Below are 11822 nucleotides of genomic sequence, written 5' to 3' on the forward strand. Positions count from 1 at the left end.
AGCCTAAGGACTCTTTCACATGACTGGATGAGCTCACAGTATCTTACTGATTTATGATACTGTAAACTTCCGCACTCCTATAAGCTAATAGAACCACCTTGTCCTTTTCACAGTCAGAGGATATTCGCTTGGAGCCAAAACTATACGATTCCTGCAAAAATGACATAACAACCCTGTGTCCAAATGTGCCTTTTGGAAATGCGCAGGTAAGATTGCCCTCTGCTGTCTGCTCTTGGTTTTTACTTTTCATGTTTCTTTTCTTGATGATAACATTTACTGTTTTGCTTTAGATCATTGAGTGTCTCAAAGAAAATAAGAAGTCATTGAGTACTTCTTGTCATCAAAAAGTCTTCAAACTCCAGGAGACAGAGATGATGGATCCTGAATTAGATTACACGCTTATGAGGGTCTGCAAGCAGATGATCAAGGTAACATGGCATTTGACAAGGGATTCTCAGAAAGTAACATGGTACCATGTCAAGAACTTTTTATTAATGTGTCTATACTTGTGTCTACTCAGAGGTTTTGCAGTGACACAGACCCCAAGAACATACTGTTATGTCTGAAGCAAAACAAGAACACAGAGACCATGGACCCTAAATGTAAACAGATGATCACAAAGAGGCAGATCACCCAGAACACAGGTTTGTATCTCACTGATGTCCTCATGGTGCTAGGACAGGGGTCTCAAACTCAATTTACCCCGGGGCCGCTGGAGGTAGAGTCTGGGTGAGGCTGGGCCGCATCAGGTTTTCCCAATTTTTTTTTTTTTCTAAAAGTCGCCATATTCCGACAGCCGTAACTTTTTTATACGTCCGTGTATGGGGATGTATAGGGCGTTTTTTTTTTTTTTGCGGGGACGGGTGTACTTTTTAGTTCTACCATTTTTGGGAAATTCTATTGCTTTGATCACTTTTTATTAAAATTTTTATCAGAATCAAAGCGGCGTGAAAAAACGGCGGTTTGGCACTTTTGACTATTTTTCCCGCTACGGCATTTACCATACAGGAAAAATATTTTTATAGATTTGTAGAGCGGGCAATTTCGGACGCGGGGATACCTAATATGTAGGTGTGTCACAGTATTTAACTACTTTTATATGTGTTCTAGGGAAAGGGGGGGGGGTGATTTGAATTTTTAATACTTTTTATAATTTTTTATATTTTCTTAATTTTTTTATTTTTTTTTGCATTTATTAGACCCCCTAGAGATGCTGAACCCCAGGGGGTCTGATCACTAATGCAATGCATTACAATGCTAATGCATTGCAATGCATTGCAAAAAAAACATCATTTCTTTTGCAGGCTGCATAGAGTAGCCTGCAAAAGAAAGAGATTGTAGACAGGCCGGGGAGCCTTGTAAAGGCTCCCGGCTGTCATGGCAATGTGACGTCGGCACTGGAGTTTGCTCCAGGCGCTGGCGATCACCGGCAAAATGGCGGTGCCAATGCGCCGCCGCGAAAATGGCGCCTTTGACTGTGGCGCCGGAGGGGTTAATGCCTCCGATCAGTCCCGGGACCGATCAGAGACATTAGCGCCGGTTGTCTACTGCTTAAAGTAGTAGACACCGGGCGGCCGCCATAGTTACACACCCGGCATGCGCCGTACTATTACGGCGGATGTCGGGATGTCTGCCACGGGCCGCAAACTATTGTCCCGAGGGGCCGCAGTTGGCCCGCGGGCCGCAAGTTTGAGACCCCTGTGCTAGGACTGTCTCCATCTTACGGACCCTCCTCACAATTTGACCTTTACTTTTTGTGACAGATTATCGCCTTAATCCTGTGCTCCGCAAATCCTGCAAAGCAGATATCCCCAAATTCTGCCAGTCTATTCTGAAAAATGCCAAAGATGACACTGAACTGGAGGGGCAAGTAATTTCCTGTTTGAAGCTGAAATATGCTGACCAGGTGAGTGAAGAAAGAAGTCTCCATCTCAGAACTCATTCTTGTTTCTCTTAGCATTTTCTTAACTTTTTTCTGTACTATGACATTTTTGTCATACGGGAGAGTTAACAAGAAGCACTAAGGGGCAGCGAGCAGTTCATGCATTATAATTTACATATCAGAAGAAAAGAATTACAGCCCTGGCTTTCTCAGAAGCTGAGATAAGAGCAGTGTATAGTATATGAACATAAATTCATAACCGTCATGAAGCCATGTCCTTTACCGGGATAAAAAGTAGCTTATGTGTTAATCAAGGTTGCAATCTATTTATGTGCCGAATTTCATTCAAATCCCTTCAGCCGTTTTTGCGTGATTGAGGAACAAACATCCAAATACACAAAATTTCACATTTATAATTTTAGTGTCCTGTTCAGCAAGCTGGGGGGGAAAAGTATGTGGCTTTGTCTGTTTGATAAGGAATAGAGATGAGTGAACACTGTTCGGATCAGCCGATCCGAACAGCACGCTCCCATAGAAATGAATGGAAGCACCTGTGACGCCGGCCGGACGCCGGCAAAGTCAGTGTCACAGGTGCTTGCATTCATTTCTATGGGAGCGTGCTGTTCGGATCGGCTGATCCTAACAGTGTTCGCTCATCTCTAATAAGGAATACAGAAATTGAGAATAAGAGACAGGGCTTGTTCACATCTGCGCCCGGTCTCTGTTCTGAGCCTTCCATCTTCTGCATGCAGAAGACGGATAGCTGTCAGACCGGGACTAGCCATGTGCGCTGGTGAGCGTTTTATGCTCTCCGCCGCGAAACCGTTTTTTAAAACCGGACACCGAGTACTGCATGTCCGACGTTGTGTCCGGTTAAAAAAAGCGGTTTCGCGGAGGAGAGCATAAAACGCTCACCGGCGCTCATGGCCGGACATCTTTCAAACCCATTCAAATGAATGGGTTTGAAAGAGTCCTGCAGCTTTCCGTCTTCTGCTCTGTTTTGTGCAACAAATGGAAACCTGTATGAACGGAGACCGGGCACAGATGTGAATGAGCCCACAGCAGGCAAAACTTCTGAAATGGAGAAAATGGGGAAAAACCCTTTTAATGCCCTTTGCAGATTTAACACACTGTGTCCCCAATTGGCTTCTGCTATTCATGATTCTAGGATGCAGTGTGCCTTATAAAGGCCCTCCACGTTCACTATTACTCATTCAGCCCATTCAAAGGTGGGTCACTTCTGATGCCTGTCAGCATTTATACAAGTATTGTATGAGTGTTCAGATGATCTCAAGGTTTAGTTTCAACAGATGGATTTCTGGCAGGTCTTTCAGTATGGCACTTGCTCAGAACAGTTGCCATAACTGCTTGGTCTCCACTGTATTACACAGCGAAGATCCAATAGTAATGTCCACTTTTAGAGTTCTCTGTGATTGTAGGCATGAAATGCTTATAACTGCCACCAATACCCCTCTGTTCTTTCCATGGAAGAGGCCCAAAGAGATTGCTGAGACAGATCCCAGGAGAGATGATTGACTGCTTGTTCACCTCCCCTAGGCTTATTAAACCATGGGGGTCTAAAGAGACTCCAAAGTATTATAATAATAATAAAAGCAGTTCCTGTTTGGCCTGAAACACTCGAATATTCAGCAAAACAAATTTTGGGAGGTTTGTCCATCTCTAGTTATTAGTATCTGATAGGGAATTCAACAACTAGACCCCACTCCAATCGGCTCATCCGGAAGCCTCTAGGCACTTAAAGCAGCTCTGCACCATTCTATCACCACCACTATACATTGAACGGAGCCTACAGCTGGCGTCCTATAGCCCAAGAGCTGTGTTTTTAAGACTCTGTGTCCAGTTATTTTCCGTTCAATCTCCTATTTAATTTTTATTTGGTTTGATTGGTTTAGTGCTCATTTGTGGTCCGGATTTTATTGCAGCTATGTTTGCCTGTCTTATAGCATTGTATTTCTAATTATAATTCTCTTTTCTGTGCACAGCGTCTGTCTCCTGACTGTGAGGATCAAATTCGTGTAATAATCCAGGAAACTGCACTTGACTACAGACTTGATCCTCAGCTGCAGATACAGTGTTCTGAAGAGGTAGGCTACAGACAATAACCTTTTCTGTGAACATCCCGCTTTATACCCTGCTGTACATCTGAGCTTGCTGGCTTCTATCTCATCCGTTGTCCTGCTGTTTTGTGATGCATTTTCAGATTAACACACTGTGTGGAGAGGAGGCTGCAGCGCAGGAGCCTACAGGTCAGGTGGAAGAGTGTCTGAAGATGAACCTGCTTAAAATAAACTCTCCTGGCTGTAAAAAGGTAATTGCCAATTCATACAGTATCTCTGTTGTTGCTTTCACGTTTGTAAGAGATGTCAGCACTGTTTTGTGGCAGAAACCCTCTCAGGATACATATGGGACAAGGTTCTGTGACTTACTGTTTCTGATAATTCTTCTTGCAGGAGGTTCTGAACATGCTGAAGGAAAGTAAAGCAGACATCTTTGTGGATCCTGTACTGCACACGGCCTGTGCACTGGACATTAAACATCACTGTGCTGCTATCCCACCAGGCAAAGGACGACGTAAGTGTTTTTGTTTTTTTTTTACCAATTTCTGTATCATAATCGACTCACAATATAAATTCTACCATTGCTGTGTCCACACACTGTTCCACTACTACATAGAAATAAGGTGTTGTGACTGACTTTCACATACAGTTTGAACACACTATTGCAGCATCTTTTTATTAATCAAGAAGGTTTAGGGCCGTTTCATATAGATAACAAAAAATAGTCTAGGTGTCATGGCCCCACTGAACTTACAGCAAATATTGTGATTTATGTTGCTGTAATTTGGCCCTATTGTCCTGTACTCACGTTCTGTTTCAAAATATACTGTTTACATTCACATCTTAGGCTAGGTTCACATCTGCGTCAGAGCACAACACATGGGTAAGCCTAGCCTAAGTCATGTTATGATCCTAACAAACCCTCAGACTCCATTTTTTTGTGGGCATACAGAGCACGTAGCCTGTCTCTCCCCATCCTATACTATTCCCATACTAAGTACTAATTCACCCCAAAAATAATTATTTTTTGTATGAGTTCCTGACACCTTGCGTGAAGTTGTACACTTTGGGGGAGAGGGTTTGAGTGAGAGGAGTCTGTGTTATATATTGACCCTCTCAATGTACTAAAGTAACTGTCCTGTGTTTTCCCACAGAGATGTCTTGCTTAATTGAAGCATTACAGGATAAGATGGTTCGGCTGCAGCCAGAGTGTAAGAAGAGATTACAAGACCGCCTGGATATGTGGAGTTATGCAGCCAAGGTAAGGAAACTGTCTTTGCAGAAGATTTCTCATGCCCAATGATTGCCAGGGAGATAAGAGCTTCAAGCTGCTTAACTGCACAATGACAGAGACCATGGCAATTCTTATTGTGGTCAATTGTTACCTTTTTACGCTGCACAAATTGAGAGAAATTACGATATAATCCAGGTGTTCATCTTTGACTGGCTTTGCCATCATATGCACAGGAAGCTTGTAAGTAGTGGCTAACTGTGAAATGTGTTTCCTTCCAGGTGGCTCCGGCTGATGGGTTTTCGGATTTGGCAATGCAAGTGATGAGCTCTCCATCCAAGAACTACATCTTATCTGTCATTATGGTTGGAGTTTGTGTCTTATTCTTTGGGGGCCTTCTGTGTGGGCGCATCACCAAGAGGGTGACACGAGAGATGAAGGACAGGTAGAGCAGAAGACCCTCTCCTACACCCCTCAGCAACAGCTTTGAGAAGCAGGGGGTTCTGGGGAGGGAGGGTGACCCTGTGTCCATGTGTACAGCTCTCTCATGCAGCCTGATCCATCTTCCTCTCCCTCCTCCCCACTCCTTCCAGTGCTGTTGAATCTGGAGGGAGAGATGGAAGCAACTGCGGGGTCCCCTCCCCCAAATCTCTCTTTTCAAGCATCCCATCTCCCCTGCTTCCTCCATCCATTCTGCCCTAATCCAGACCTCCAAAACATGGCTACTTTAACCAGAGACTGCAGGTCTTCTGTTGCTGCACAGCCCCCTTCTCTCCTAGTGCCGTGTTGCTTTACGTGGACTTATTTTGTTTTTTTTCTTTATTTTGTTTTTTTTTCTTTATTTTTGGGTGGGAGGGATAGAGAGGGGACTGGGATTATTTTAACAATACGCCTCCTGAGTTGAAAGCAGTGCCTCAGCCACTTTGCATACTTGTCATGAGATATGAAAGGGAGTTGGAGATTGAGCACTTTCAGAAGCTGTCTGAGCCTGGAGGTCTGCAAAGAGGGATCCATTTACCCGGCTCTTGTGCTGCCAAAACTCTGAACAGAAACTGCTCCTTCCCCACATCATGCACACACAACAGCGCAGACGTTTCCAAACCTTTCCAGCGGACGCAGAGAGATTTTACCAGTGCGACCCAACTTCTGTTAGTTCCACAGAAAGTGTTAGTAATTCCAGCACGGAGGAGGCCACATTCAGTCTGGTTATCCTCCATACTGAACAACAGACACTAAATTGTAATAGATGCGTATGCTCTTTATCATGACCTTGCTTCGTCTTACTCTTACTTGTGTTTCTCCTGCTCCTCTTGTTGTGAAATGTCTAATATTTATCTTTTTTTTTTTTTCTAATTGTTTTGCTCGTTGTGGTGCCACTGTCTGGTTCCACTTTAATGGTTGATTCTCCCATTTTCCCTCACAGCAGTCTCTTTGCTAGCTACCCAGGCATGTAAGGGTGACATGTATGAATGCACTCATAGTACCTGGATGGTCACACTCATTGCTGGTGACTTGCACTACTGTTTCCAGCATTTGACACTCATTTGGTGATCGACAATTTGGCCTTTAATTTATGCCCCTGTTCAAGTGTCTGGGCTCAGCTTGCCACCCCCCCATATAAAGTGTGAACAGACACCGCAGCGTTCGTAGTTCATGCAGCTGCTAGAAACCCGGTGTAGCTGTGGGGGAAGTTGGGACATACAGGGGAAATTTTTAATTCTGTGGCTGTTGACTGGATATGGTCTGTTTGAAGCATTGATGGTTATTGCAGCCTGTTCATTAATGCTGGACTCTAAGTGCGCTTTCCTCCAATGACAGAGCATTACTTAACCCTTTGTCTTCCAGGATAATTTTTGTTTTGTTTTTTTTTCCCCACGCCTTTTGAAGAGGGTCTCCCTGGCTGTGAACCCTCTGCTACTATAGATTTTCAGAAAACATTCCATTCTTCTCAGTATAGGTACCAATGTTTCATCTGCTGTAGAACTGGATAAGGGTACAAGCAACATGCCCTGTGGCAGGAGGTGGCTCACAGTGCTGCAGATGATGCCACCATTGTGATATAATGTCCTGTGTATTTCAGGACTATATTGGGGATGTGACACCCCGGATACCTCCTGCTGTATCATATGCTTGCTCCAGGGTGCCGTCACCTCCAGTGTTAACTTGTTAAACTTTTCACTAAATGTTTTCTTCTTTTCATCAGCTACAAGAAATTGTACCGATAACTGCGCTCAAGACTGCAGCATACACTCCAAGCCAACCCCCTTCTCTTCTTGCTAAAGCCAGGACTGCAACTACAGACCACCCCCCCAGGCCCCTATAACTGGCTTTATCTTCTTCAGTCCTGTACTGCCATTTTGGTTGTGCAATATACACTGGAGCTAAGCCTGCCCCTCCGCACACAGGGAACGAGTCGCATCCACACATAACGAGTACATTTTCTTTCTGTAAATTGTTTTCCCTCTGTGTATAGATAACGTCATTCTGTTCATGCTGTGTCATATTGAAATGTTACCAATGTTTAAGGCAAAATGTGCATTTTTTTTCTGTACAGAAAATGGGAAGATTTAATAAAAAACAAAAATGCTACCTACATGCATGTGCTGTCACGTAACATGAGTTCTCCAGGAATAAGACACTGGGTTGGAGAAAAGAGTCGTCCTGTACTTTTATCTTTCAGTATTTAAGTGGAGAGGTCCATTAGTGATTTTACTTTTTTTGAACATGTGTACAGAGTGCTTTCAGAAATAGAAATGTTACTGTTGTGGTTTTTTTTCCCAATTAACAAAATGCAAAGTGAACGAAAATTAGAGAAACTTAAAGGGGCTCTATCACTGGGAAAAGTCATTTTGAACTAATCACATCCTTGCATGGCCTTTAGGCTAAGGCCCCACGGGCCATATCCGAAGCATTAAAGCGCTGCGGGAAGAATCGCTGGGTGAACGCATTGCGGTTCTTTCCGCAGCGCTTTTAACCCCTTCCCGCCGATGGCACTTTTGACTTCCTGACCAAGCTCGATTTTTCAAAACTGACATGTGTCACTGTATGTGGCAATAACTTTGGAATGCTTTAACTTACCAAAGTGATTTTGAGATTGTTTTTTCGTAACACATTATACTTCATGTTAGTAGTAAATTTCGGTTGATATGTTTTGTGTTTACGAAATTATGAAAAAAATGGAATTCGGATACACCCATCTAACAGAGGTCGCCTTGATGTGGCAGGTAGGCTTACAATTTGTTTGATAAATGTGTAAAAAACCAAGAACCTCATTTTTATGTATTTTTATATACTATAGATATTTGTAGTACTGCTCTTGGTGCTAGTAGAATGTTGTCGCAACTTTGTGATTTTCATTGGTATTGCAGTCTCAGCAATGTGCACCTGCATGAGTCTAGTTCAGTGGTCAGCAAACCCCAACACACATGCCCAGAATGGCTTTTGAGCTTTATTCCTGAACCAATCTCATCCATAGCTGTGTATAGGAGCAATAAGGAACATTATACTATGTGTAGAAGGCACTAAATAGCATTATGCTGGGTATAGGGGTCAATAAGGAGGAGCATACTGTATATAGGGGTCCTGGCATTCTACTGAACAAAATATAGAAACATGCTGTGTTATTGTTAGAATTTTTTTTTTTTACTTGTATTGGAAGCCTCTAACTGAACCTTCATGGAATGGGCAAAACCTCAATTTCCAATTGTTTTCCTGTTCCAGAGAGCAGAAGTTCTTTACCTTGGCATTGAACTTTGTCATCATGCAATCCATGCCTGGCATCCACAGCCTCGGAAACATCCTGAGAAAGATTTCCTGATTTTAGGGACCGCTCCTCTGGAAGAGACCTGTTATGGCTCAACTGATCTGCCACTGTGTTGAGGGTGCCAAGAATGTGAACTGCAGAGTGTAGGGGTTAGGTTTTTCTTCATCCAAGAAAGTCTCATTATTACTTCCGGCAGAAGAGGTTGGAATCGCATGCCTCTGTTTGTTTACATATAACACATGTTGTCAGTTCTGACTTGTACTGCCTTCCCCATGATTTGAGGGGAGAAATGTGCATCGCACTTGAATGCCATCCAGATGGGCACCCCACCCTATAAAGGATGCATCCTTGGTCAAACAGATCCAACTGGGTCAGACCATGGATCTTCAATCTCTGACGTGCCTTCACCATTTGAGAGAGTGACGGAGTTTCAGAGGAAGGGAGCACTTCTTGTCTAACCCGCTACCTAGAGCCCTTCCAGACTCTACATTGGACTGGTCCCACTGAAGATGGTGAAGTAGGCACTCTTGGGAGCAAGCCTTTACATGCCAATTGCTTAGGTAGGGAATGACAGAAAGCCCTTTCACCCCAAAGGCTGCCACTACAGTCATCTTTGCAAAGGTATGTGGGGTTGAAGAGTTCCTGAAAAGGAGCACTGTAAATTGGAGATGTTGTAGAGGCCCTCTTAGATAAACAGCCACTCTAATTCTACTAATAGAGAAGATGGATTGGCGTATGAAGGTAAAATCCTTCAGGTTTCCGGTAGCCATGCAATCTCCAGATTCAAGAATGACCATCACAGAACTGATGGTTTTCATACGAAATGTCCTCTCCCCAATGAAATGTTTGAGAAACCTGACATCTATCATTGTTCTTCAATCGCCTGAAAGTTTGGGAACAAGGAAAGCTAGAAGAAACTCCTAGACCTTGTTAAGATGTGGGAACGTCTTCCAGTACTTTAAATATTAGTTCCCTTATAGAGGATTCAGCATCTCCTGTTTTTAGTGAAGAAGTTGTCCAGTTCTGATGAACGTGTCATGAGGGGCACTCAAAAAATCCATTGAGTTGCTACTCTTGACAGTTTTCAGAACCTATGGGTCTAGGATGGATTATGAGCATGAAAAACTTCCACTGGAATATCTTCAACTTCAGGAGTAGCTGAAGAGATCTGATGTCAAAAGTCAGGCTTCTTTGTTTTGGAGGCGTCTCTAGGACTTTCCTTAGGGATACTGCTTCTGCGCTAAACGGTGCACCTCTGGTTTCTGGATCTAGACTGCAATCCTCTAGATGAACTGCCTCCTCTAAATAGCCTCCCTCTACCACAAAAGGTATGAGGAAAAGTTTAGTCCTTTTTATTGGCTGTCCTTAAGTTCTAGTAAGGTAAACCACAAATATTATACTACTACCCAGATTCTAAGCCACAAGGGACACCAGGCAGCAGTGGCTTGAGCCATAGATTTGGCTGCTAATAGTAGAAGCATCACACAGAAATTCTACCAGAAGGCAGAAGTGAAGTCTGACACATTTCTGTCCCACCGAGAGTGCGGCCAGTTGAGGGAAGGGAGGTTAGAAACAATCCATCATTGCCCTCAACTGCTAAATACACACCTAAATTGTAAAGGCAAAGCTATTAAGACTCAAAGGAGTTAAAAAGGAAATGTAAAAGAAACATAAGTAGGGGGCAGAAGCACCCCCTGTCCCCTAGACACGAAAGCAGAGGGGTTCCTGAGATACCCATGGGAGTCAGTAGGAGCTTCCCTAATGCCCAATTAGTGACCTTGAAACTTTAGCTGAAGAACAAGGTTCCAGATATTAGTTGCCCATAAACCTGCCACCTTCTTAGCGGATGCTTCAGCAGAATTTTTGCCCTTGCCTTAGTTAATTCTGCCACATGGGCTATTTGGTTGAAGATTTGGTCAGGAGATGTAACTTTTAAATCCTCCTGTAACCTCCTGTGTGATGAGGAAATTTTTGTTAGATGGGCAGGAAGTTTTAAGTATGTACAGTGGGGCAAAAAAGTATTTAGTCAGTCACCAATAGTGCAAGTTCCACCACTTAAAAAGATGAGGCGTCTGCAATTTACATCATAGGTAGACCTCAACTATGAGACACAAAATGAGAAAACAAATCCAGAAAATCACTGTCTGATTTTGTAAGAATTTATTTGCAAATTATGGTGGAAAATAAGTATTTGGTCACCTACAAACAATCAAGATTTCTGGCAAATAAGTATTTGGTCAGTAACAAAATTTCATCTCAATACTTTGTTATATATCCTTTGTTGGCAATGACAGAGGTCAAACGTTTTCTGTAAGTCTTCACAAGGTTGGCACACACTGTTGTTGGTATGTTGGCCCATTCCTCCATGCAGATCTCCTCTAGAGCAGTGATGTTTTGGGGCTGTCGCTTGGCAACACGGACTTTCAACTCCCTCCAAAGGTTTTCTATAGGGTTGAGATCTGGAGACTGGCTAGGCCACTCCAGGACCTTGAAATGCTTCTTACAAAGCCACTCCTTCGTTGCCCTGGCGGTGTGCTTTGGATCATTGTCATGTTGAAAGACCCAGCCACGTTTCATCTTCAATGCCCTTGCTGATGGAAGGAGGTTTGCACTCAAAATCTCACGATACATGGCCCCATTCATTCTCTCATGTACCTGGATCAGTTGTCCTGGCCCCTTTGCAGAGAAACAGCCCCAAAGCATGATGTTTCCACCCCCATGCTTTACAGTAGGTATGGTGTTTGATGGATGCAACTCAGTATTCTTTTTCCTCCAAACACGAAAAGTTGTGTTTCTACCAAACAGTTCCAGTTTGGTTTCATCAGACCATAGGACATTCTCCCAATACTCTTCTGGATCATCCAAATG

General features: G+C 43.4%; 1 protein-coding gene across 1 annotated transcript in view; it reads left to right on the plus strand.

Moving 5' to 3' along the window:
* The window catches only part of GLG1 (golgi glycoprotein 1), a 29521-nt gene extending 21737 nt beyond the window's left edge, over positions 1-7784 (plus strand). Inside the window, exons 18-27 of the mRNA XM_075282182.1 lie at positions 114-206; positions 291-428; positions 521-644; positions 1764-1906; positions 3886-3987; positions 4104-4211; positions 4354-4474; positions 5115-5221; positions 5473-5636; positions 7395-7784. Of these exons, the coding sequence (XP_075138283.1) occupies positions 114-206; positions 291-428; positions 521-644; positions 1764-1906; positions 3886-3987; positions 4104-4211; positions 4354-4474; positions 5115-5221; positions 5473-5636; positions 7395-7416 (1122 nt within the window). The 3' untranslated portion in view covers positions 7417-7784. The remainder of the gene's footprint in view (positions 1-113; positions 207-290; positions 429-520; positions 645-1763; positions 1907-3885; positions 3988-4103; positions 4212-4353; positions 4475-5114; positions 5222-5472; positions 5637-7394) is intronic.
* Positions 7785-11822: the final 4038 nt, after the last annotated feature.

The sequence above is a fragment of the Leptodactylus fuscus genome, chromosome 7 (genome assembly GCF_031893055.1).
Source record: "Leptodactylus fuscus isolate aLepFus1 chromosome 7, aLepFus1.hap2, whole genome shotgun sequence".
In the NCBI taxonomy this organism is placed as follows: domain Eukaryota; kingdom Metazoa; phylum Chordata; class Amphibia; order Anura; family Leptodactylidae; genus Leptodactylus; species Leptodactylus fuscus.